The sequence below is a fragment of the Meleagris gallopavo genome, chromosome 1 (assembly GCF_905368555.1).
Source record: "Meleagris gallopavo chromosome 1, MGAL_WU_HG_1.1, whole genome shotgun sequence".
NCBI classification, from domain to species: Eukaryota; Metazoa; Chordata; class Aves; order Galliformes; family Phasianidae; genus Meleagris; species Meleagris gallopavo.
Window position 1 is genome coordinate 188126018 of NC_139404.1, and position 26895 is coordinate 188152912.

Sequence of the window (26895 nt, forward strand, 5' to 3'; positions counted from 1 at the left end):
GCTGAGTACGTAGCTGGCCATCTGGAGGATGTCAGGTGACAGCTGCAAAATAAGGGGAGCTGTCTTCTCTCCATTAGCTCAAGGTCACCCATGATGAGAAGTTAAAAATGCTCACTGCTGAAAACTCCATGCCTGCCCTTCATTTCTAAATCACAGTCATGATTTAGTCTTAATTAAGATGCCAATCTAAAAATATCCCATCATATTTTAAGAATGAGCCAGCTCATTCTCCGAGTATGTCCTCACAAAGGTGTAAAACGCTTTTATCACAGCCTTGATCTTAGTGCACAGATCTGGGCAGCTGTGAGTTCCCAGAGCTTTTATTAATTGTGATCTACAGCCTTTTGGTCTATATTATACACTGCTCCAGCAGAGCCTACAGTTCTGCAGCAGAGAAGAGAGACTATTGCTAAAAATGCTACAGTACATGCACCAGCTTAAGCACCTCTCCTCCCCCTTATCTTTGAAGTTCACGCCAGATTAAATTTTAGATACAGGGCAAAGTTCACCTCTGTTACTGCCCTCCAAGAAATCATTTTGCAAGACTTGAATGCCTCCTCCAGGGAGGAAAGCCTTGGTTCTGCCCCTCTAAGAGAAGCAGATAAGGCACTGTACCTGCAGGCAGATTACTTCCTCCATTTAGCAGATTTTTTTTCATTTTATTTTATTTTTTTTTCACTGTTCATTATTATGATTCTGGGACGTGGTTTTAGAAAAAAAAAATCATAATCTGGCAACTGCAGTATTTGATTTACAAGTGGCAATCTGCAAGTTGTAGAAACTTGCTAGGGGGCACAGGAACAGGCGACTTTTCTTCTCTGGCAACAGCATTTTTTAGATGAAAGGCCTTTTTTTCCTTAATTCCAGCCCTGCCTGGGTGACAGGGCAGGCAACAGATGCCTCATGTCCTTTGCAGAGCTCTTTGGAGAGCAAGAGAACCGAAAACGACTTGGTGGATGAGACAGAGCAGAGTGAGCGTGCACAGAGGGACCTCACAGGACACAGGCACTGTGGTGACTACGGCCTACTTTCTGCCTCACGAACATGCTCGAGAGGGCTGGCACAAGGATACAAAGCCACAGATAACGGTATAAAGTGCCGTTATGCTTTATTATTTTCATACATCGCTAATTCGGCTACAAATAATAATTAATAAGACTTCTTAGTTTGATGGTTATGTCCAGCGCGAAGAGCATTAGCGCACACACCGCCTTTCTGCCGCCCGCCCTCCGGCCGCTGAGGGGCCGCGAGGCGCGGGAAGGCGGATTTTTCAGCAGTGTGGCAGCTGAGGCGCCGCGGGGCGCGGTGCTGCTTTACGGCAGAGCTTTGCGACGCCCCCGGCCGCGCTTTACGGCTGCGTGGCGGGGGCGGGGGGCGGGGAAGATGTCTGAGCGGGGAGAAGCCCCGGCGGCATCGGCGGGAGCGGGGGGCGAGATGCCGGCTAAGAAGCAAAAGCTGAGCAGCGATGAGAACAGCAACCCCGGAGACCTGTCTGGCGATGAGAACGTGAGGCGGAGTGGGGGTGAAGCGGGAAGGTGGGGGCGGCAGTGGCGAGGCGGGAGCGTGCGGCAGCTCTGTAGGCGAGGGGCCGCGCTTTCTCCGCGTGCGTGAGAGAGAATTGGAGGCCCTGAGGTGTGAGCGCCCTTCTCTGTCACTTAAATACTTTTTTTTTTTTTCCTCGCAAAGTAGCCTGAAAAAAGCTGCTTTATCGCGTAGCTCTATGTCGTTTTTCATCACTGCCACGTTGTAAAGCAGCATTCGGTACTAATTTGTGCACGCAGCGCTTTGAGAATGAAGGAATAGGGAATAATCGCAGCGTTGTAGGGGTTGGAAGGGTCCTCTGGGGATCGTCCTGTCTGACCCCTCTGCTAAAGCAGCAGTAGGTTGCTGCTCATAAGCTGCTGTCAGCAGGAATTGGCTGCAAGGGTTGAGGGTTGTTACCTCTCAACTGTGCTAAAATAGAGCATTCAAAGCAAAGGTTGTGCAATTGATTTCAAAGTAGCTTAAGAGTTGAAAGATAATCTGAACAATCTGGTAGTCGGTTTATGCAGTTGGTGAAGTGGGGGAGTTACTGACATAGCAGTTAGTGAGTATTATTGGTGATAGGTAGATGATTGGACTGGATGGTCTTGAAGGTCTTTTCCAACCTTGGTGAGTCTGTGATTCTGTGATTCAGTTCTGCATGATATCTTTCTTGGTTAGAGCACTCAGTTGAAAGTGAGGGAGCTTGATCACATCGCCCATAACCATGTTGCCCATAACCTGTGCAAGTGCTGCTGTTGAGGGAACAGCTCTGAGGTGCTGTGTGCTACTGCTGCTGGGCCTTACTGAGCATCAGTGCCAAGCAGCTGTACATGCAGACCATGCATTTGTCCTTCAACTTCTGCAGAACAGGACTACGTTAGGAAATACTACTTCTCTGAAAGAGTGATCAAGCACTGGAATGGGCTGCCCAGGGAGGTGGTGAAGTCACCGACTCTGGAGGTGTTCAAGAAATGTTTGAACGTTGTCTTGAGGGACATGATTTACTGAGAATTATTGGTGACAGGTGGATGGTTGGACTGGGTGATCTCATAGGTCTTCTCCAACCTTGGTGATTCTGTGACTATAAATTCTTTAGAAGGGATAGACAAGAAAGGAGGAGCTGTGCAGCAAATCCCTATGTTAGGGAGTGTTTCAGTGTTTGGCACATGCTGCCCAGGGAGGTCGTGGAGTCACTGTCCCTCAAAGTTTTCAAGAAGAGTAGATGTGGCACTGAGGGACGTGGTTAGTGGGCATGGTGGTGATGGTTGAACTAGATGATCTTAGATCATTTTTCTAACCTTAATGATTATATGATCTGTGAATCTGAGTGTAATGTGATGACAGAGGCTCTCAGATTTGCTTTGGTGTTTGTTAAAGGCTGTCTCAAAGGTGAAAAGACTATTTCCAAAATTTTGTTAGGAACTTTGCTGCTCCTGAAAGGCCTAGATTGTCCTTAAAAGTTGGCATAACAGTATTGATTTGCAGAAATTCAATTTTTTCCATGGAATCATAGAATGGCTTAAGTAGGAAGGGACATCAAAATCATCTTGTTCCAACCCTCCTGCCATGATCAGGGTTGCTAACCACTAAATCATGCTCTAGATCAGGCTGCCCAGGGCCCCATCCAACCTGGCCTTCAGGTTCATCTCCAGGGATGAGGCACAGCTTCTCTGGGCAGCCTGTGACAGCACCTCACCAGGTACTCCACAGGTATCCTGAAGGCATGTTTGTTGGCTATGTTTTAGTTGTAGTTACCTGGTTGTATTGTACACCAGGTACTTGGTGTTCTTGTATTGACTGCATCTGATTAGTCCAGAGAAAGCTTCAGTTCTGTGAAGTATTATAACTCTTGACAGCAAGTGCTCTTAGGAGACAATATTTGGCAGGCTCTGAAATTGCTTAGGGTAAAGAAAAGAAATAGCTAAATGTAAAAATTGAAAAACCTGGTTATGCTTAAGACGAGAAATTCAGCTCTGCTAGGATGCAATGTGAAGGAAATGACTTAGCTTATTCCATATTCCTAGTGGAGTTTGTGATGCAGCTTCCTGTTACACTTCATGTCTTGCAATGACAGGTTGTTTATTGTCTGTCTGCCTCTGTCTCCCCAAATTTGGATCTTGTCATCATGTGGCTGTGAAATGAGTTGTATTCCACCAGCTTTCTGCTGGAAAATGTACAGGCAAACTTGCCAGGGGGAAAATGAAGTTTGTTGATTTAACAAGCTGAGCTTTTTCACATGGGTTTACTTGTTATGATGCAGGTGAAGTGCTTCCCTGTAGCCCTCCTAATAGTTTGGTGTCCTTTTTATACTGTGGTGCCCAAAACTGGCTCGCAGTGCTGGAGATGAGAATCTGTTAGAAAAAGTAGGAGGGAGGGGTGAAACTTCCTCTTTCAGTGGCACTGCTGGCTTATTGCAGAACTGTGCCTGATGCTGCTGAGGGCCTACAGAGATATTCCAGAGTGGTTAGATTCCTGACACGAGTAAACATGTTTTTAAACAAACATTGTCTTGATTAATTAGTTCCTAAGTATTCATCTCATCTACGTCAAAATACTTTCTAGGAAGGCAATGACTTTGTATTCAGATATTTCTTAAGAACAGCTTCCTGGATTCCAAAGAAATTTCACTGTATCACAGTTCATGTATGACCCTTTTGGATTAGTCCTCGTGTGACTCATGTTAGAGAGAAATGCTATTAGGTCAGTAACAGATTTAAGTATGTGAATCTAAATGAAAAACAAGTCCTGAGGGATCTTTTGTTCTTATGGAGGAAGAAGGGGAAAGTGAAAAAGCTAAGTGCTGCCGTTAGCTGATGAATTTATACATCAGTTTTATATATATATATAAATAATTATATATTTGTTCCATTCTGTGTAATTCAAATGTTTTCAGGATGATGCTGTTAGTATTGAAAGTGGTACTAATACGGAACGCCCTGATACCCCAACAAACACTCCTAATGCACCGGGAAGAAAAAGCTGGGGAAAAGGAAAATGGAAGTCAAAGAAGTGCAAATATTCCTTCAAATGTGTAAATAGCCTAAAGGTAGGTACATGTAAACTTCAGCATGGGGAATGTGGGTACTGTTTGTTGTCAGTGGTGTAATACAGACTGTGAGACAGTCAAGACAATTATATACATATAATAGAATATTTAAAAATATCTGTGTTTGGAGTTCATTTGAGGAAAGTACTTTTCTGATTTGGGATTATCCAAGTTTTGAAGATAAAGAATGTTGAGAAATAGGAATCAGGGTAGGCAATGCTGCAATTAGTTCAATTATTTTACAAAGCTATGTTTGATATTTTATAATTACGTATTTTATCAAAGCTGTAGTTACTGATATGATGGAGTAACAAAATAAAACTGAATGGGTGACAGCTTGCTGCAAAGCACAGGTTCCATACAGGTTCTTCTTCCTAATGAAATATATTCAAAAAAACAAACAAACAATCACAATGTTGGGAATAATTTTCTCCACACACTTTTCATATCAGTTTTTTTCTATTACCTGACCATTGTCATTAGTCAGTTGTCATGAATCACATCGTGCAGTTTGATTAATTAGTCACGAGGGTTGTGTTTGTACCTGATGTGGCTCATGTTTACACAGAATGCCTGCTGCTATGAAGGGATGTGGGTTTGTGATTTTGACTCCCTGTTTTTGTGTTTAGGGTATTGTTTTCTTCTGCACTAAGCACAGGATTGTGAGGAACTGAATGAGTTGTTTTCACTTTGATTCTTGCACAGCACCAGGATGTTTTTTCATTCCCCAGCCTCGTGTGGAATATTTATGTGTTAAAAGCTGTAAATATGCCAGTGGATTTGATTTTTTTATACGATTTCTTAAAAAAGAAAAGCTTGGATCCTGAACACGATAGGAGTTGTGTTGAACTTTTTATGTGTCTAACAAGAGGTTATGTGCAGCTCCATAGCGGGTGATTTTTGGTAAAGAATTTCTTTAACGGGTTCGTGTCTTTCTCTCACACTTAACTGCTGGGTTTTGCTGATGTTGCTGTTTCTGAATTTAGGCTTCAAACTGCCTCACTGAAATGTTAGGGTAGCTAAGTAGGAGGGGATGAGAAATTTGGATCATGGAAACCTCCTGGATGAGCTTTGCCGCAGAAGAAATTGTGATATGAAGTTACTCTGACAAAAGTATCTGGGGAAAGCAGTTGATCTTAATGTGTTTTTTGAGGTATAAGAATGATCTCCAGATCTTTCAGAGCGGAGCAGTTCTTTCATTTTCACCCAGGTAGGCAGCAGTTTTGTGGTTCACATGAATCGCCCCCACGGATGTTGCTTTCTATGGCTTCAAGTCTTGCTTAAACAGGGCTGTGGGTTTTTCAGCACCCAAACATTTAGTAGTATCTGAATGATGCTTAGCGTATTTGTTTTCTTTCCACAGACATCCTAAACTGGTTAGTTCTTTTCAAGGGGATTCTGGAATAACAGGACATCTTTCATACCTACTTTGGGGTGACCCAAAAGATCACCCTGTGTGGTTAATCCCCAACTTCAAGGACTTGGATCGGGGTCTGGGAACAGATTGCTGTGCAAGTGAAATCAAGTGCAGAGAGTAAATGTAGCATTTCAGCTAAAAGAGATACATTCTTTCTAAGTCTTCCAGTTTCTCTTTGAACTGGTTTAAAGACCAAATAGTAGCCAGGTTAGGTAATTCTTTCTACTTCATTTTTGAGGAAGCCTCTCTTCTTTTTTCTTATCCTTTATATTACAGATACTGTGAAGATAAACTGTAACAATTGAATATTGTGTGTTGGTTCAGAGAGACATTACACTTGTTGGATATCACATCATTCTGTCTTTGAACTCTGCTGTAAGATGGATGTACTGAAATTAATAAAAAGTCAGTATGATTTAAAGACATAGAAATTTATTTTAATATTCTTTAGAGATGTATAGCTATATAATTTTTTTCAATTTCTTATTCTTAGTTTTCCATCTTTCATTTGCTTTTACTTCTTTCCTCCTGAAGACAAAGAAATATGGCCACTGCTGACTGCTTTGAATGTCAGATGGTTATGATTCAGCCTGAAAAACACAGTGCTTGCTAAATATGCCTTTTAACCACTAGTGTGGAAGTTATTTTGGCTGAAATTTAAGCATCAGGCAAACAAATATGTAACTTGGAAAATGACAGGAAATCAAAAAGTGCTTTATTTCATTGCTTTTTACAGCACTACGTTACTGGAAGGTATACTGAAAAAATCTTTGCTGTCCGTGGGCTGAGTGGTGATGTAGTTTATAAATGAGCAGATACAACTAACAGAAGTACATCCTTACATCTGCATATAATTTTTTTCTTCTAGATCTTCCAGCAAAGAGGAATTCTGCCTTGATGTGCTCCCTTCAAAACAATGTCACTGTTTGCCCTACCCTTCCCTCTTGTTTAGGGTGTGGTTGAGTAGTTGTTAGCTGTTGAATGTCCTATCTCAGCTTTTACTCGCTGTCCCTGGACCTGGGAATTGGATTCTAGTTTGTTGTCGAGTAAGGGAGAAGTAACTAAAACCACAGCCAGTGGTGGTTTGCTTTTCTTTCAGGAAACCAGGAATGCATGTGTGGTCAGTTTGTGCCTCGTTAGCAGCGTGGGTGATGGCATTTTAAAATGTGCTCATGCACTTGCAGGTGATTATTTTGTGTGTGCGTTGGCTTAGTGTTTATTTCTCTGCCTTCTGTCTAAAAACAGGTCTAACCTTATTTTGTCTGTCTGAAGCTGAGTTGCTATTTAGCTAGTGAGGGCAGAACCAACTGCTGATTATGTATTTACCTTTGTAGCTACTGTAGGATCTGTTTCTTTGCCTTCTTTCTGGAGCACAAAGAACCCAAGCAGTTTGGGTCTATGCTCTTTATTTATACCAGAGTCAAGGTGGCTTTTCACCATTCTACTCTTGAACCAATATTTGAATCAGACTGTCTATAAAACCAAGAGTCAGGTTGTTGTGACAGATCCAGCCTCTCAGGATAACTCTAATGTGCAGCACCTGACAGTGTAATGCTTTGAAAACCTGGTTAGCAGCAGGAACAAAGATTAAAACAGTTAAGTGTTATCAAAATAGCATGTGCTCTTTCTGACCAGTGAGGATGATGGTAGTTTAAATGAGGTAAGTGTAACTTTAAGCAGATACCTTGGTGTTTTGCCAATTCTACGTCACTTAATTTAATTTTAATGCTTTACTGGTGCTGAATACCTCCTTTTTTTTTCTTCTGTACTGGGATTACTAATAACCTTGCTACTTTTCCCACGTTCCCCATCAAACAGCTACCCTGTTCTTTAATGTTACAATGGCTAATGCTTAGAGTTGAACTTCAAACATGCTTTCTTAATCTGTATTCAGCTTTGAAAATTGTACCTCTCCTTACAAGATGCAGGAGGGCCTTCACTCCAAGATTTTTTTTCACCTAGCTCTTCTAGCTGTCCCTGTTGATGTAATAACAGATGCTGCCTTTACCAGTAAATATGGCCTACTATAAATTCTTCCAGACTTCCCTTTTTAGCAAGCTTTTTTTTTTTTTTTTTTTTTTTTGAGTAGAATTGAATTCCTCACCCATACCCCCTCCTCAAATTTGTTCCTGTGGTTCCTGTATGGGTTAGATCTGCCAGGGCTAATATTTCTCATGTTGTCTCTGAAGCACTGCCATTTGAAGGCTGCTTAACAGCCATCATGAGATACTTCCTTCCTGCCTGTACTGTCCCAGACAGTCCCCTGGGGGGAGGCACTTTAATGAACATTATTCTTACTGAAAACATCCTGTCAGGACGGGCCAAAATACTGTTATCAATTAATAACAAGCACCACCATATTCATTGCGATTTATAAACATATCTGCTTCTTTTTTTTCCTCTTAAACTGATGTAAAATGTTTAAAAATAATACTTGACATTCTTCTGATAACTGTTTGTGAAGGAGATCTGAAAACACTTTGTAGACATGAACTTTGCAGCAGCTTTGTGACCTGTTGGAGTTAATTCATTGTGCCTATGATAGAGTTGCAAGACCTAACTGTACTGTAATTAAATGTAACCCTTCTCCACCCTTACACCAGTTTAATTCTTCTCAATCCTAACAGGTCTCCTTTGTGATGTTGTAAATCCTTGTGTGAAAGTAACTATAGCAATATAAAGTGCTTATAGATGAGACCTCAGGAGGTTTCCTTGTTGAAAGATGGAAAGCAAAGTAAGCAGTAGTTGGGCCAACTTCTGGCCTCAGCTGTGAGACAACAGTTCTTCCCTTTGAATTTAAAACTTTGTTGAGAGGAAAGAAATGTTTTATCCTCCGTGAAGACAGCCAAATTAAGATGTGATGTTACAAAACTGTTCTTTTTAGCTGTTTGATATCTGAAATTATATTGGGTGTGAACTTAGTAGTTCAGGGAGGAAAACATAACAGTTTAACTGTTTCCCATAACAGCTGAATTTCACAGAAATAATGTGTTTGTGGCCTTTTTTTTTTTTTTTTTTTTTCCCTGATCTTGCTTTACATCTGCAGGAGGACCATGGTCAGCCTTTGTTTGGAGTCCAGTTTAACTGGCACAGTAAAGAAGGTGATCCTCTTGTTTTTGCCACTGTAGGAAGCAACAGAGTGAGTAACCCATTTTTAACAGTAAGCCCTTCTGTGTGGTTTTCTTTGCGTTTTTTTTTTTTGTTGTTGTTTGTTTGTTTCTTTTTTTTTTTCAATGAAATCCTTTACCTGTGTGTAGTACTGACACATGGAAACTTCACATAGAAAGCTATATTTCTGAGGTATGTAATGTCTGTTATCTTGGAGATGTGCTGCCTCTGAGTAACTGTATGATGTCATGCCTTAGCTGCTTGGGGATTAGCCTCTGTAGTAATAAAAATTTTCGCTAGTAACATGAACATATGGTAAGGAAGACAGGTGCATAAATGTATCTTCTCACTGAAATTACTCTTTTTAGATGTTACTGGTTCTAGAAAGCTAAATTAACGGCCTGTGTGAGGTGACTTCGTATGCTTTTTCTGAACAAGATTCTATGTTGTTTTAGTCTTGAAGTTCCTTCAATGGAAATGTTGTAAATAAACAAGAAGCCTCTCATTTCCAGGTTTGTCCAGCCTGACAAAAGTGCTAAACTAAAATTGACTCTGCATCAAATGCTCGCCTAAAGACTAGGTCTGGTTAGAGGTGATTGAACTAACTAGTTATAAGTAGAGAATATTCAAATAGTATCTTTTAGTATTTGGGAAGGACTCCTAACAAGTCCTGGAATGCTGCTTTATTAACTCTGTTGTGCCTGTTGTTTTATCAAACCATTTCCCACTGTTAGAAACAAACAGGTGAGATGAGAGCTAAACCGTAGAAGCATATTGCCACTCCATAAGAAGCTCAGTGCATAGATGTATTTGATTTCCTCTTGAACTATCACAAGTAAATAATGATCTCACCCACTTCTTTCTTTCCTCAGGTTACTTTATATGAATGCCACTCCCAAGGAGAAATACGTCTGTTACAGTCCTATGTGGATGCTGATGTATCCTTCTAAGTAAAAATACACTTGTTTGATTCCTCTTTATCATAATTGTGCAGGCTTTGTAGGAAAAAGAACACAGAGGCTTTTCTGTGATTTAGTACCCTGCTCATATGGCACATTCCTCCTTAGGTCTTAGCCTTCTTTCTTCTTTCCCACATCCTCGAGTCTCTCATATTGAAATAATATTGGAAATGCAGACTCATGGAACATGCTGCATTAAAGGATTTGAAAACTGATTCTCTGTCAGTTCAGTCTTCCCAACACCAATATTTGTGCAGTGTTTCACATTCAGTGTTTTACAGTGGTCTCAGCTCTTTGAATTGGAGCTGGATTTCAAGGCTAAGAATTATGTTTCATGCTCTGAAGTGGTAATAACTTCTGTTGATCAGTTGCAGTTCACAAGTTACTGACTTGTGACTGGGTCTTGATTCATCCTCATTTTTATTCCCAGTCTTGGGATATTTTGGAGAAAGATTGAAAAGCAGTGCCAAGAAAGAGGTGTTCTTTGTGTTTTATGAAACAGAAGTGAGGAAATCTGTAGAAAAATCAGTGTTGATGATTATTTGCAGATGTCTGATCAAATCCTCATCTTTTTATTGTTGGATCCAGCAGAGATTCAAGGACACGTGGACAACAAGTTTGAAAAAGCACTTAAAAAATATATATTTAAAGTTAAATTTGCTTGAAACCAAAACAAAAGTCCAGTCTCTTCTGTGTTCCTTAACATGAGATGTAGGCAGATGAAAACTTCTATACCTGTGCATGGACATATGATAGCAATACAAGCCATCCTCTTCTTGCTGTGGCGGGGTCCAGGGGTATTATTAGGATAATTAATCCTATTACAATGCAGTGCATAAAGGTAAGTGCTCAGGACTTTGAAATGAAGCTTATGTTTCAGTAATGCATGAAGCATATCTTCTAAGTATACATGTAAACGTGTGGGGAGATGATAACTTGGTCTCTGAATTCTATCCCAGCACTACGTGGGTCATGGAAATGCAATCAATGAACTGAAATTCCATCCAAGAGATCCAAATCTCCTTTTATCTGTAAGCAAAGGTGAGGAAAAAAACCTCTTATGTTGTTGAATAAATCAGGATACTTTGGATTGGATTTTTGATCTTGAAAATGGCCAAAATCTCTCAAGTCTTTGAAAATTTTATTAGTGGGACTGAACAAGTTTACCTTGAAAGTCTAGAGCAAATCTTGTTCTTCTTGGATATATAATAGATACATATTAAATCCATGGCCTACAATAAGAATAACTCTACCTGTGGTGCAAAGGGATTGTGAACACCACTGCTTTTTCAGGAAATAAATGTGAGCACTGGAGTTGCTTTTTCCTATCTTAATTGGTTTAAATTTCTTTCAATTGTTGAAGCATGGTGCCATCTAGTGAGGGTATTTTAATGTTGCAGATGGCATTCACCACTGCAAAGGGAAAACTGATTCTGTCTCTCTCAAGAGCAGCTCTGACTTTCTTAGGACTTTTTGAGTGAAAAGGGTATTAGTGAAGGAAGAAGCAGGTTTATGCTGTGGTGTCTCATGGGCTTGTCCAGTCTAAACAGTCACAGCTTCCTAATCTGGACTGTTCTGTTAAGTAAGGGGCTACTTGATCTGCCTCAGGAGCAAGCCTTCAGAAGTGCAGACCTGGTAACATAAGGGGACTTCTGACTTAAATGTAATCAGTGTCACTGATTAAACTATGTGTGAATTATGTTGGGAACTTCTCTGATTCTTCCAACTGTCAATTTTTTGCTGCGGGCCTACTTTTAAATTTCAAGTCTTCTGTGTATTTTGTCTTTTTGATACCATTTTGACATCAGCCAGTAGATTTATGAGGTTTAATCCAGATACTACATATAATTGGGCATAAAGCAGGAGAGTATTGGAGTCTCAGAACTTCTTGATCGAGAGATGAATAAAAAAAGTGGAAAATATTTGGGACTGAGTGGCCTCCAGTTGGTGTTACCATAATTCAGTGTAGTGTGTGTTTGCAGAATCCAAATGGGAAATGCATTAAAGTTCCCATTTCTACACGGGAAGTAGAAGTCCTTAATTAGAAATTGTCAATATTGTCTTTAAGTGAGCAGGCTCATCTGACTGACTTTGGAATACATATTGTTTATTGAAACAGTTCCTCCCATCCCTACAGTCTGTGGCTCATAAAGAATAGTAGTTTAAAACAAACAAACAATTACTGAATGCTGTTGTAAGAGTGGCTGAAAGTAATTTTAACACTTCAAGATCAGACTCTTATTCACTTTTCAGATGATCTAAAGACCTAAGTATGTTTGGTTTAATTGTAATGGCAATTTAGTTAATGCAGTTCCATTGTTTCTAACAACTGAAGAAGAATGAAGTGCCTTTTAAATGTTTACATCAACACCTGTTATTGAAAGTGGTGAAGCTGAAATATATTCTTCATATGTACATATAAAAAGCAGCATGTAATTTTATTTGTTCTTTATAGATCATGCATTGAGACTGTGGAACATCCAGACAGACACGCTGGTTGCAATATTTGGAGGAGTAGAAGGGCACAGGGATGAGGTGTTAAGTGCAGTAAGTGGAAGACTGTGGGGCAGTGATTTAGATTTACAAAGGGTAGTAAGCCTATAGCATGCAACTTTTTATCCTCCTGTGCACTGTTTTGATATTTTACCTGCTTTAAAAGAAAAGTGCATAAATAAAGTTTAGATGTAGTGGTTTCATTGATCTGGCCACCTCTCCATAGTCAGGACAGGTGTTCACTTTCTGTTTCTGTTTCAGTAGCTAGTTTTCTCACAATGCAGCCTAGAACTAAATAAAATACAGCTCAGTGGGGCTAGAAAGAGTAATAAGTTTATTATAGTCCCACTTGTGAAGTTCTCATGATCTTATAAAATCAAAGCAACAGATCTTTTAGAGGCATAGTAGTGAAGGAAAGAAGCTCTTTCAGGTAAGTTATGCTGCTTTTCAGTGGCTACAAACAGATGCTGGTACCCAGTAAATGCTGACTAGAATAGCTGACTTTTGAATACACTCTTCATAACAGTTGTTTCCTTTTCTGTTGTGGGATTTGAAAGGTGAGGTATATATATCTATTCAAGACCTGATGCTGTATTCTCATGTAGTCATATCCAAGCAGAAGGCCTGGAGTTGTGTCAGGATTCCTCAATAAAATGAAACCTAGGGAACTGACTGAGAGGGAGCACTACCAGTAAATTCATTGTTTGTCAGTGCTGCTGAATGTGCCTCTCTTTCTTGATGGGGAGTAACAGTGGTTATTAAGATATTGTGTTTCTTTGTAGTTAGTAACATTGTTAGTATTCTTCTCAGTGAAATATGCAGTTTTTATTGTATTCTTTACACAGAAAAAGCTGTTTTGATGGAAATGTTTGAATAAAATCTGAGTTGATATAACGCAGCTTAGGCTGGGGGTGCTCAAAATTATTTCATATACATAGGATTATGATCTTCTTGGTGAAAAAATCATGTCTTGTGGAATGGATCACTCTCTCAAACTCTGGAGAATTAATTCCAAGAGAATGATAAATGCCATCAAAGAGTCTTATGAGTATAATCCAAATAAAACAAACAGGTATGTAGCCTTCATCTTCTTGGCTTTGTGGGGTTCTTTTTTTTTTTCTTGTTTTTAAATAAAAACTCTCATCAGTGGCCCAGATTAATTCCTTAGACATTGGAGGTTCTTGGAGATAGTGACCTGGGGATTGAATTCTTAACACTTTTATTTTAAAATATCTTAATTACTTCTTAATTATTTATTTGACTAGGGAATGTCTGGGATTATCATCTTTATCATTCTTAGAGCTTGTATTACATCATGTTTTAAGCCGTGTTAGTGGCTTTTCTTTCCCCCATTTCCAAATTTCTAGGAGGAAATCAAATTGTTAAACGTAGTAAACAATTTAGTTTTATATTGTCTAGTTATCTCTCATTATTGTATTTGTTATCTGACTCTGGGGTTGGAAAAAAACAACTGCTTATGTAGTAATAACTTTAATTTTCATCACTCTCTTATCTCACTTCAGATACACATAAGTTGTTGATTAAACATAGTGATTTGTTATATGATAGATAAATTTCTCTCTATGAAGCTCATCAACTCTTTAATCTTAACTTCCAGTTAAACCACTGAGAGAATTGAAGTCTAAAACACACTGAACATGTTCAGCAATGAGACTAGCTGTGAAAATGCTCTCACTTTTTTTGGTAATGTTACCAAATATTAAATGATGCTTTAAAAAAGAAAAGTAAAATTGCTTTTTTTTTTTTTTTTTTAGTGTGCTTTTCTATTTTACAGTCTAGGTGTCACAGAATAAGCATCTGGAAAGTGGAGCTTAAATTAGTTATTGAGGTACTTAGCAATGGGAGCTGTGTGCAGCTTCTGAAGGCGTGGTTTTGCTTTGTGCAGCCTTTTATAGTTAAGCATTTTGGGAAATAAGTTATTTTAGTAGGAATGAGATGAAAATGAACAATTCCAATTTTATTAACAACAAAAAAAAAAAGTACAAAATCTACTTTGCAGCAAAACTGTTAAAAGAACAAAAAAGACAGATCAGTCCTTTTAACACTGACATATATTAAAACTGGCCGTTGAAAATTGAGCTTGTATTTCAGTGTTTCTCTGAACCTCACATGGCTGTTTTTTCCATAGGCCTTTTATTTCCCAGAAAATCCACTTTCCTGACTTTTCTACAAGAGACATACATAGAAACTATGTTGACTGTGTACGATGGTTGGGCGACCTCATTCTTTCCAAGGTAAGGTGCAAGCTTTTTCATCCACTTTGCTTTTACTTGCTTTTTTAGGCTCTTAAACAGTAGTAGTTTCACTAGAATATGAATTGTAGGTTAACTTACTATGCTGCATGAAATGATTTTATATTAGATTTTGGCGACTGTTTGCATGTGTAGATAAGCAACTTTTACTTCAAAAGTAAAATGATTACAACAGTCATAAGTGTGCTAAAAGTAACAGGATATCAACTACCCGTGTTCCCCGTGAGAAGTGCAGAAAGAGAATGAATGCATAGTCACTCATGTGGGGTCCTGCAGCTAAATGGAGAAATGAGGATTTGCACAGTGGAGTTTCTTGGATTTGTGTGGTAACTTGCTTGCAGACATTAAACTACATTGTGCCAGAAATTGGTGCATGTGTGTTCTCCTAGTTGTTAAAAGGACTGTCTAAAAAAATCCTCTAATCTAGGTTATTTCAAACCACAAACGTATGGTTGAGCACATGAGGTTGATTTCTTCTGAAGTGGGTGAAGGAGAGCTCCTGCAATCCTGTTAGCTGGCAGACCTGCAAGGGCAGCAGTACTCAGCAAGGGGTTGTGATGTTGGTGATGTGGCTGTGATCTGAGGACAGAGATGAGATTCTCAGTTTTACTTTTTTAACATTGGATGGTTTGGGTTGGAAGGGACCTTTAAGATCATCTATTTCCAACCCCCTGCTATAGGTAAGGACACTTGCCATTAGACCAGGTTGCTCACAGCCCCATCCAGCCTGGGAACACTGTTAATGAGATGAAATATTAGCTTATAATTAAACTGAATGTTGTACAGTATAAACTGTAGTGGTTTGTTTTTTTTCTTTGTTTGGTTGGTTTTTTTGGTGACTTTTTTTTGTTGTTCACTGCTTTTCCCCCTAGTCTTGTGAAAATGCCATCGTGTGCTGGAAACCTGGTAAAATGGAAGATGATATAGATAAAATCAAGCCAAGTGAATCGAATGTGACCATACTTGGGAGATTCGATTACAGCCAGTGTGATATATGGTACATGAGGTTTTCAATGGATTTCTGGCAAAAGGTATGTGTGAGCTTGGACCTTGCTGTACCTAGAGGTGTGTAGCTCTTAATTCATTCCATATTTCTGTAAGAGTTTTGGTACATTTGATGTGGTGTCTGAGAAGCAGAATGGTCTGCTCCAAGGGACTTTCTGTGAAACTTATATTTATTGGTATCTTCCTCCTCTATCTGCAGAGATAGATAATAATAATATGGGAGAAAGGAAGCAAATTATTTAGAATTTCCAACCACTTCATCAAACTTGTTAAGCAATTAATGTTCAAACATTTAAACATAATTGTACAGTCTTCATAAAAATTTGAGTTTTATGAGTTTCATATCTTTTGAATAATACAGTAAGATTTCTCTGTCCTCTGCTTTCTTTTTAAGATGCTTGCTCTTGGCAATCAGGTTGGCAAACTTTACGTTTGGGATTTGGAAATAGAGGATCCTCATAAAGCCAAGTGAGTACTTAATGCTCAATTTTCTTTTTGTTGAGACAGGAATTTGGGTGACTTTCCTCTTTGTTTTACTGACAACTACTGCTATTCTTAAACAGTGGTAGCCACTCTAACTACTAAGTAAATAAATGTTCTGAGCCCCTGGAGGTTATTTATTTATTTTACTGTTCTATTATTTACATTATAGTAGTGCCAAGAGGTACCAATCAAATTGTGTTGAGCAGTGTATGAAGATAAAGTGAAAGAATGTATCTTCCTCCAATTACTTGCAAAATGATTAGGTAGAAGATTTATGGAACAATTAGCAGAAATAGATGGAAGGACTAGAGTAATGAGGGTACAAAGGTTAGTTATTAGCACAACCTGAAGAAAACAGTATGGCTTTTCAGTTTCTTGCCTGTGTGGCCAGGTGATTTTATTGCATATTTGAACACATATACAATATATTTGTGAACATCCAGTAATGTGTATGTGTGCATATGTAAAAATACAGACATGCATATACTAAATTGCTAAAAAATGCTGCAGTACTGAATTGCCCAATGGACATATTTTATTCCTAACAACTGGAAAAGAACATTGATTACAAAGTCCTAAATAATGTGATTCAATCAGATTTTAATCAATGCTTCAGTGAAGATTGGGTGGATGAGAAATGACAGTGGGTGAGCCAGAAATCAGTTCTGGTTCTTTCCCAAGCCCAAATTTGGAATACAAAATACACTGTGCTATAATCCTTCTACCTTCTGAATTCCTCCTAGCTCACGTAAGTAAGAAAGTGGTGAAACAGCACTCAATAATGTAGTAGCAGCAAGTGCAGGTTTAACATTGCAGCTGAATAATTTTCTTTTATTTATAGGTGTACGACTCTTACTCATCCTAAATGTGTTGCTGCCATTCGACAAACCAGTTTTAGCAGGGATAGTAGTATCCTTATAGCTGTGTGTGATGATGCCAGTATCTGGCGCTGGGACAGACTACGATAAGTTACCTTTTCTTAATTCAAAGTAGAAAATATATTTTCAAATTATAATACAGTCTGTTAACTTGCTAGTACGGTAGATGCGTTTAGCTTAGACTTTCTCGAAGGTTCAGCAGGCTGGAGCTGAACTTAGTGATGTTTACATTGTGTATTGTTCTGCTTGAACTTTTGCTGCTTTTAATAAAAAGAAGTATTTTTGTAAAGTTTTCTGAACTGTCCATTTTAATTATTTACCACAATAAGCTTTCAGTTATGACCCGTGGAATTGCTTTATGTACAGCTAGTGCATAAATACATAGTAACTTACTTGATGCTGTATTCATCCTTTTTTATGCTGACTAGAAGCGTAATGAAGCTATTGAATATTATCCAAGGATAAAACATTTGTGTGTATATAATTGAAATGTTAGTGCTTGTATTCCTTGTAAGTGTTCTAAGACATTGCAGAATAGTTGTGTGTACCTACGGGAACAATGGAACTGTTAATAATATTTAGAAAGATTAACCATTTAGGGCTCTTTTTTCCTACTGTTCTCTTATCCTTTACCCTAAATTGAAAATAATATGTTATGGTTTTATATACATGCAAGCACAGTCTTTGCCAACATATTAGTGCTTTTTTTTATTGAATTAAGGAGATGGTCCTGTCTCCCACTGACTTTTCAAGTATACATCTGGCTTTTATCTTTCATGATATTGCATTTGTCTCTTTGTTCCAGTTTGGGAAGCTCATAAATTCTCTGTTTAGGTTGCCTACCTGTTCACTTGAAATGGTATTGACTATGCCAGTTCTATTAGTTTGTACTTAGAAATTTGCAAAACAATGAGATCTGGAGCTGGCAAGTAGTTTGCAAGTGTTAGTCTGTAACATACGATTACCCTCCTTTATAGGAAAAAAAATATATTCTTATTCCTGGAAAACGGCCACACTACCTTTGTAGCAAAATAAGCTGAGGAGGGGAAAGTTGAGAAGTAGGGCTGCAGGGTTTTAACCTCTAGTTCAACTGAACTGCTAGCACAGCACGAGCTAGCATTTAGATGGCAGCAGCAGTGGGCCTTTGTACTTTCATGCGTGTGGGGCTGGTAGTGTGAAAAACTGTGGGAGGAGGGAAATGAGTCGGAGAGTACTCCAAAAAGGCTGTGGGAATGCTCAGGCATTCTTCAGATGAGCTAAACCCTATTCAGAACATAGAGGTTGGAGGCTGATACCACTGAGTGCTTGCAAATGTTGAAAGTGAAATAGGTCACAAAAGCAGTTGTGACTTCCAGTCATGGTTGGTTGTTGTATTGTAAGTTGTATGTTCTTACCAGTAAGCTGTTCTGTTTCTGAGAAGAAGGAAGGGTGGTACTTGAATAAAGGCCTAAATACAATTGGGGTGGCTTCAGCTTTTTCAACTCAAAATATTCTGGCAGCTGTTCTCTTAAAACGTAGGAAAATGTTCCAAGAGGTTTCCTTTGAAATGCGATTTAGGGTTGGGTCCCATTTGGTGGGGACTCTCTGTTCTTTGAAGTGCAGTGTCAGTGCTGTTGCTGTATTTACCATTTCTTCCCTGCAGTGGGACTACTCACGGTTTCTTTCAGAGTCATAGAGCTCCTCACTCTTGGGACACAGTAAACAAATGTCAGAGCTAATAAAAACTTTGTAAACCTCATCTCTGAAGTACAGGCGGTTATTGTATGCAGTGTCTGTCTCAGATTTAGGCTTCTGCTATGGACAGCGTTGGTCAGATTTATCTGCTTGTCATACAGAAATACTAAAGATTGTCAGTATGTCTTAGGACAAAGCTACCTGGAACAGAACATGGGTGAAGTAGAAAAAAAACAGCAGTTACTGAAGCACTTAAGGTTAACTGTACAGAAAATATTAAAGAACAGTTGCTCTAGTCCAGGCTAGATGAGTTAAAATACAGTGTAGGAGACTGCTCACCCAACTGGGATATCGACAGTATAGGGACAGTACATGATCAGTCAGAATAGAAGGGGTACTTCTGAATGATGGTGAAACTAGTTCTTGGGTATGTCATACAACTCAGCAGCACCAGCTTCTCTCTGTATTTGCAGCTTGGGATGAATGAGGTGTAGATGCCTTCAGCATAAATGACTGCAGTTGGTCTCAAGCATCTTGTCTTTTACAGAGCTTGTCCAGCTGACTGTTCAGAGTTGGGTTGCACAGGTCTTTGAGCACTTAGAAATGTCTTAAGTTAAATTTCCATAGATAAACTAAATGCCTGTTTCCCTAAGCATCCTGCAATGATTACATTTTCAAATCTTGCACAGCCAGTGAGATTCAGTAACCCACCAAAATCAGTATTCCTTATAGGAAAGCAAGAAAAAGCACTTATGCTTAAGCAGCATGGCAGTCCACAGTTGTTTTGAAAGATATTTATCTGATACAATGTAAATGGAGATGGAGTCTTCCTTCTGCAAGTTTCTGTTCTGCAAGTTCAGCCACAGTAGGTTGGAAAGAAGACGAAAGTAGTTTACAGTGATGTTGTCAAGCACATACCATAATGACTAAGCTTAGAGAGACAGGATCTGGCGGTACCTCCAAAGACTAGTGCACTAGGAGACATTTTTAAGCACATTTCAGCACACTGCTGAATTAAAACGCATATGATTACATATGTTCATTTGCAGCCTTCAAGACTGGAGCCAAGGCAACAGGAGTATACTTGAAAATAATGGCCACAAAGCTTATGATGGGGAGACTTAACAATCCCACCCCCTTGATCTAGTCTGGCTTTCTAAAACCCAAGCAATAAAAAGCTCAGGGTTGTAGAATAATAGAATAACATGAAGGCAGTATTGACCTAGTGAGAGCAGAAGCAGCTTGTTACTATAGCCGTAAAAAAGAAGGCAGAGCTGCAGAGTGACTTCCACTGCTGGTACAAGCTGTCAGAATGAAGCTGTTGCAGAAAACTGAAACTCAGTTTTCATCAAATCACATAGGAAGACTACAGAAGAATGCAAGAAGGAACACATGGATTACAATGTAGAGGAAGGCTCCAGACAAACAGTCAAGTAAACTCAAGATAATAACCTCCCCCCTTCCCCCTTGTTTTTTCTCCTTTCACTTTTAATTAAAAATATCCTTGCTCCTTTATTAATTGTCTGATTTAGAGAGGCCATTAGGTCATGCTGACATGCAGTTTTTAATTAGTGTGGCCTCCAGAAGCCTGCGAGGTATTATTTTACTTCCAGAGCAGGCAGGCACTTGCACAATAGTGTGAAAACCTGAGAAATCACGACCACACTGCTTTCAGTACTGTGTCACAACAACTTTTACTCCACTTTCCATTTGTCTCCTCCATCTTCTTCCAATCCCACCTGTGATGTTGTCAGCTATATGTGGTATCTGCCATCTACATAACAAAATCTGCCAAATCCTACAGGAAGATTTGACGGGTCACGCAGAATTGCTATGATCCATTCCAGCATTTCAGACTGGGCCTCATTAACTGCCTTCATTGCTGCTTCTCCACAAATGGACATCTTAGAGAAAACCAAGTCTTCATCTGAGCAGGAGCCTGAGGGTTTGTGTCTCTCCTAAGACTTCTGGAAAACAACTCAGGGCTGTGGTAGGTAAGTTATCTGGGATGTGCTACACGTAGATCCAAAAAGATACAATTGAATACAGCAGTGAAGACAGTTGAATTTGTTAAGGATCAACATCATCTTATTGTTTTTATAATTAAAGTTGTCATTATAAATGCAGAACTCCATAGAGTTTACTGCTGTTGCTTTGATATAGTGGTCAGGAACGTGGGACTCTGTTCTGGGTTCTGCTTGAAGTGTTGTTTACCATCCAGTTCCTCACAGGATCTTCCCTCATCTTCATACAGCCTCCTAAAGATCCATACCAAGAGCATTTCGAGTGCAGTTAAGACAAGTTTGCTTACAGCTGATGTTCACAGCAGAAAACTTGCTTCAGGTACACATGGAGGATCTGCAAAACTAAGTGTTGTCTCTTGCCTCGCTCCAACAAAAACTGAAGGCAGAAATCCTGAGCTGTGCAATGCTGATTTCAAGCTCCAAGGTCAAGAGGCCTTATTGGTATCAATGTTACCTCTCTAAAAGAAGCCAGCTGTGGTTCTGGGGAGCACAGACTGACATGAATTACGTTTTACCCACTCAAACAACACCTTTTCAACTAGAGCAAGATTGCTCTTTCATGGTTAGTCACCTCTGAACTCTGCTGGTATTTGGGAAGAGTCCAAAGTGTTGAACAAAACTGAGACATGCTGATAACATCAAGAAGCTGTTCAGAGGGCAGTGAGACTGTCCTACCTCTCATAAAGTATTGTTAGACTCTGAACATTACTCTCAGAAGACAAAAGGAGCAAGCTCATTCCAATAAAAGAGAATAGGAAAATAATCCTCAACTTCTGGAACAATACTCCCCACCCAGTTACTAAACAGAATGCACTGGAAGACAATTCAAGTAAAATGAAGTGGATCCAAAAGGTCTACATAAATTTGCTACTCACATCCTCAGGCTATTCCTTGTGAGCCATAGTCTTTCAGATTTCACACATGCATCCAAAGGAAACATCTTGCTCACACATGTACAAAGGCACAGCATTACCCTCCACCATTTCCTCCACAGACTCACCTAATAGGGAGTTCTTTTCTCTTGAATTTCTCCCTTGACCGTTCTTTAAAGTCAACTGCCCTGACTTTCACAGGACCGCTATGAGGAGGAGCTGAAGGAATCCCTGTGGGTGTGAAACAACATTGCCTTGGTGAGGTTTCACATGAGAATGAAGTGCATCAGGAAAGACTTTAAAGAAAGGGTTGTTAAGCACTGGAATAGGTTCCCAGGGAGGTGGTTGAGTCACCATCCCTGGATGTGTTTAAAAACCATTTGGATGTGGTGCTCAGAGACATGATTTAGCAGAAGATTGCTAGAGTTAGGGTAGCATGATTAGGCTGTGGTTGAACTTGATGATCTTTAAGGTCTTTTCCAACCTGAGCAATTCTGTGATTCTATGATTCTAAACACCAACACTACAGCCAGTTTAAGGAAGAACTCATTATTCAGAAATGTAAGAGAATCCTCTTTTTTTTTTTTCTCCCTGGTGCATGATGAAACTTATAAAAGGAATAGAACAATTTGCACCTGGGATTCACCAAGAACAGAGCTGCGCTGTGCCACACAGGGCCTTTCAGCATTCACATGAAGCACCTGAAATCAGGACAAAAGGAAAACACATTGAGTGTTACCAGGACTCTGCTCCGACATTACCTTTTCTGTTAATCTTTTCCTTAAAGACATCTTTTGTCTTCTTCTCCTGCAGTAGTTTGGTAGGTCTTTCACGGAGGGATTCAAGGAGGAATTTTCCATGTTCGGTCTTAAACTGCAGGCTGCAAACAAGAAGGCAACACCTGTACATACATGAAGGGCACTTTCCCTCTGCAGCTTTCATGAATGACCTCGTCCTGATGCAGAGATATCTTACATTAAGCATGGAGTGTACTGTGAATGAATCTTTCCAGTAAATGCATGAGCAGCAGAAAACCCCCAGTAACATGCTGCCCAACACGAGGTGAGAGGCTGCTCCTATCATACGTGAATGGTAACAGAAACAGCCTTACCTGGGAAACAGGATGTCAGGTTCAGTACAGACATCAGAAACTCCAGTTTCTCCCTGGGAAATGACCCAGTTCATAGTCCCTTTTTTCCTCTACAACAGAGACAGACAGAGGCAAGATGATTTCAAGGCAATTAACATTTGCTAACCAAGGTAGCAAACCTTTCAGCTGATAAAAGCAGCAACTGCCTCCAGCAATGCTCTCCAGCAAAGTCCTCTTGCATTAACTTTAGCCTCTCAGGACAACAACCAGAGATACAACTTCAAGGAATTGATTCTAGGTACTTAAACTGCCAGGCTTTCTGTATGAGTGACACTAAATGGATTCAACCAGAAAACAAATCTCTTGACTACTGGAGAAATCAGTGGAGGTGAGCACAGGCTGGTTCTTCCCTCAGTCTTCAGGGACAGAACAATGGATCCCTCAGCCCAGTGATCAGCATTTAACAGCCACCAGGACATGGTCCTTAGCAACTTGGTCTAAATGGCCTTGCTTGAGCAAGGGACTTGGACAAGATGATATCCAGAGGTCCATTCCAATCTCAGCTGTTCTGTGTTTGATCCAACACAGCTGTCTTTCACATCTTACATTTCAGCAAGTCAACCAACTATACGAGAAGAAACCCAGAGAGCAACTCCTCTGTTGTACTTTACATCTAAACCAAGTGGCCATCAAGTTATGGCACACCAGGAGGCACCAGTTCAACAGGCCCTTGAAATTCAGTTGGAAATCCTCTAAGTCATACTGTGTAAGACTTACATTGATGATAATTTCCTTCAAGTTTCCCACTGTGTCCAGGCTGAGAACAAAATTTTCATAAAACCTCATTTTGACTTTCTTTTGCCTGATAAGAAGGACACCCATGTCCCTGAGAACAAAGTCAATATTCAGTCCGTTTGAGATACAGCGAGAGAGGTACATCACAGTCTCATTTACACAGTTCTTCACGGCATCCACGGAATGAGATGTCTCCAGGGCAATTGTGGTGTAGTCCAATGGGACAGCTAGTGTAGAACCTATTAACACAAGAGGAGCACAGTGACACGTAACTAAGATATTAATTGCAATCAGCTTTCAGCAGTCTTCAGGCCCTGAGACAATTACATGTTACAGAATGGGCTTCTTGAGTCTAGGTGCTAAGGTAAGGCCATTGTAACTACCCCCACTCAATGTGCAGGCACGGAGGGATTGAGTGATGCAGCATGCTCTGTCAACCACCTACAATTAAGGAAAACAGAAAAGCTGCTCAGATCTTCTGAGGAATGTTCAGATAGATTTACGGACCAATGTGGCAAATTTTAGGCCCAGCATCCATTGCTAGACACCAGTCAAACATGCCAAATGTTTCAAAGGAACATCCTGGTTTCAGCTGGGATGATGTGATGCTGTTTTCATCCTAGGAGAAAAACAATGTTGTGGTTTAACCCTGCAGGTGTTATCAACAGGAAATATAGTTTTATTTCATCTTCTCACCAAGCATAATTCTTTTAGCATAGTTAAGATCAAAAATTCTTCTGATAATGTTGGACATTTGAAATACAGGTCTGTGAATGAGCAAGCAATCATTTCTTCCTATGTGTAGCTCTTGCGTATGAACAGCAAAAGTCCCCAGTCCAACTATTTCAACACTCTAGAAGGAAGAAAAGGAGAAAGGAAAATGGGTAAGGATTTCAAGAAAAATTAATGCAAGCACCCTTCAATTAGAGGGTTTCTGAAATCTCTAATGCATCCTGGAAGGATCAGGTGATCTGGGTGATCTACTCTGGCAGTGTGGAATGGAAACTGAAAGCATCGATCATTTGAGTATACCAGACCTTATTTTTTCTGTAAATGTTCAGAAAAATCTATTTTGTGGCACACTTGTAAACTACATTTTAAAGCAGAAAAAAAAAATAGCAAAGGAAGAGAAGTACAGTTGGATACATTCATCATACTTAATGACTTTGGCAGGGTCAGGCTACCAAACTACCAGAGTATGAGAGGAAACACAAGGCACGATGATTACCTTGCTCAATGCCAACTGCCGCTGAACATCTAGAGACACCTGATCCCAAATCTGCACAATCTCTGCAGAGCAAACAAAAGTCATATCATGCTCAGTGTCACCGAGCTTACCACCACACAGCACATTCCTAAACCAATTATTGTACTTTGAATCACAGAATATCCCAAGCTGGAAGGAAACCACAAGGATCGTCGACTTCAACTCCAAGTTCTACACAGGACTGCCTAAAATGCAAACCTTATGTCTGAGAGTGGTGTTCCAGTGCTCCTGGGAGTGGTGTCCTGTGCTCTGGGAGTTCGGGGTTGTGCCCACTGCCCTCTGGGACAGTAACCCCCCCACCCTCCCCTGACGCAGCTCCTTGCCATTCCCAAAGGCCTTGTTGCTCCCCACACATCTTCCCCTCCAAACCCTTCCTCACCTCTGTAGTCCTCTTTTCAATGCTCTCTAATAGCTTGATCGTAGAATGGCTTAGGAATGAAGGGACCTCAAGGATCATCAAGCTCCAACCCCCCTGCCACTGGCAGGGCCACCAACCTCCATATCTAATACTAGATGTCCTTTATTGTAGCATCCAAAATCTCACACAGTACTTGAGGTGAAGCTGCACCAGCACTGAGCAGGACAATCCTTTCCCACGAAAGAATAGGCATTATGACAGTATCATGAAAAAGCTCCAGATGCTCTTACCTTTGGTTGTGAGAGACATCAGTGTTGGAAACAAGGCTCTTTCAGATGCCTTCCAGTTACCTTTCCGTGGCCAGAAAAAGGAAGTCATGGCTGTCATACTCACCCTTGAGGTAAACACCTGGACCTGAAAGTTCAAAGATATTTTTCTCTTGCACTGTTATAAACACCCTCATCTGAATGTCAGAGGAGTCATCCAGTGCTCTCCCACTGCCTCTCTTCTCCTTCACACAGCAAAGCAGCACAAGAGAAAAGCAGGCAGCATCACCAGGCAGGTAGGGGGAAACAGAGCTGGGCAGCACCAACCCCTAGGTCACAGCTGACCCCACTGTCACTTGTGGGTCAGAAGAGGGCTGCTCCCTTTCCCTGCAAGGAGCTCTAGTAGGCTCTGCCTTGAACTGACCATTTTGGGGAGATACCTCATCCCCACAGTCCCCTTGGGCTATGGGCTGAAGTGAACCACAACCTACTGAGCCATGCTGAGACTCAGCCCATGTGCTGCTCGGTGCTGTCCCCAGGACCATGCCAAAGGTAGGAACCTGCCTACAACATCTAGTAGTGAATGAGCACGTTTTATCTTTCTCCTGAATAAAAGAACAAATGAGAAGGTTTGTGTGATGCCAGGAAATGAGCAGAGAACTGTTTGGTATTCCCTTCTTCATAGCCTGGAGAAAGCAAAGTGCTTAATGGGCAGAGAAGTTACCTCTCACATGTAGGGGGTTTTATGTCCATTCACCATCAGTATCAACACAGACTGTTATGCAAGTCCACAGTGAAAATCCACCTCCAAATGGTCTCACAGTAAGGGAGAAACCTAAAACAGCATATTGGAAAATTAACTTCCACACCTCTGCACGATAGTATTTCCACACAGTAAACCATTTGTGGAAGTTTTGTAGGATACAAAACTCATCATGCCTGGAACAAGGTTGTGAGCTCCTGCCCAACACCACTGCCTATTTCCCCAGAGCGAGCTTTAGAGTGACTTCTTGAGGTAGTGGAACATGACAGCAGCAGAGAATGGGATGATAGACAGAAAGTCCATAACACCTGGAACCTTCTTTAAGGAATTAGGACTATCCCCAACCACCACCATTTGCACCCAAGCATTTTGAATGCATTCAGACACCAGCATCTCCCTCACACGTTGACAAAGAGGTGGAGAAAGTATCAGAAAGCTGTTCTGCTTTGTCACTAATTCCTTCTTACATGGCTGTTTCAGCATTACATGTAGGAAAACAATGTAGTGGTGGCAGGCCTACCTGAAACATCAAACAAACTTCTACAACAGACCAGGGTGCTTAAAAACAAACCTTTTTCTTCATTGCTGTAGTGCTAGGGA

The 26895-nt window shown here is 40.2% G+C and overlaps 2 protein-coding genes across 3 annotated transcripts; one reads left to right on the forward strand and one right to left on the reverse strand.

Annotated features, from left to right (window-relative positions):
• The first annotated feature begins 1347 nt into the window (after positions 1-1347).
• EED (embryonic ectoderm development) lies at positions 1348-17475 on the forward strand. 2 transcript variants are annotated; one of them, XM_003203543.4, is made up of 12 exons: positions 1348-1506; positions 4418-4570; positions 9034-9126; positions 9968-10033; positions 10770-10895; positions 11014-11095; positions 12510-12601; positions 13486-13619; positions 14697-14802; positions 15693-15851; positions 16220-16293; positions 17150-17475. In XM_003203543.4, the coding sequence occupies exons 1-12, from the start codon at positions 1384-1386 to the stop codon at positions 17274-17276; spliced, it is 1335 nt and encodes a 444-aa protein (XP_003203591.1). In that variant the 5' UTR covers positions 1348-1383; the 3' UTR covers positions 17277-17475. The 2 variants fall into 2 exon arrangements, with proteins under 2 accessions (XP_003203591.1, XP_085072583.1); XM_085216457.1 differs by lacking the exons at positions 11014-11095; positions 12510-12601.
• Positions 15688-25517, reverse strand: CCDC81 (coiled-coil domain containing 81). Its single transcript, XM_085231700.1, has 8 exons — positions 24870-25517; positions 24338-24494; positions 23624-23880; positions 22868-22956; positions 22518-22636; positions 21885-21987; positions 21097-21118; positions 15688-21064 (listed from the first exon to the last, which is right to left on the reverse strand). The coding sequence occupies exons 1-8, from the start codon at positions 24951-24953 to the stop codon at positions 20840-20842; spliced, it is 1056 nt and encodes a 351-aa protein (XP_085087826.1). The 5' UTR covers positions 24954-25517; the 3' UTR covers positions 15688-20839.
• Positions 25518-26895: the final 1378 nt, after the last annotated feature.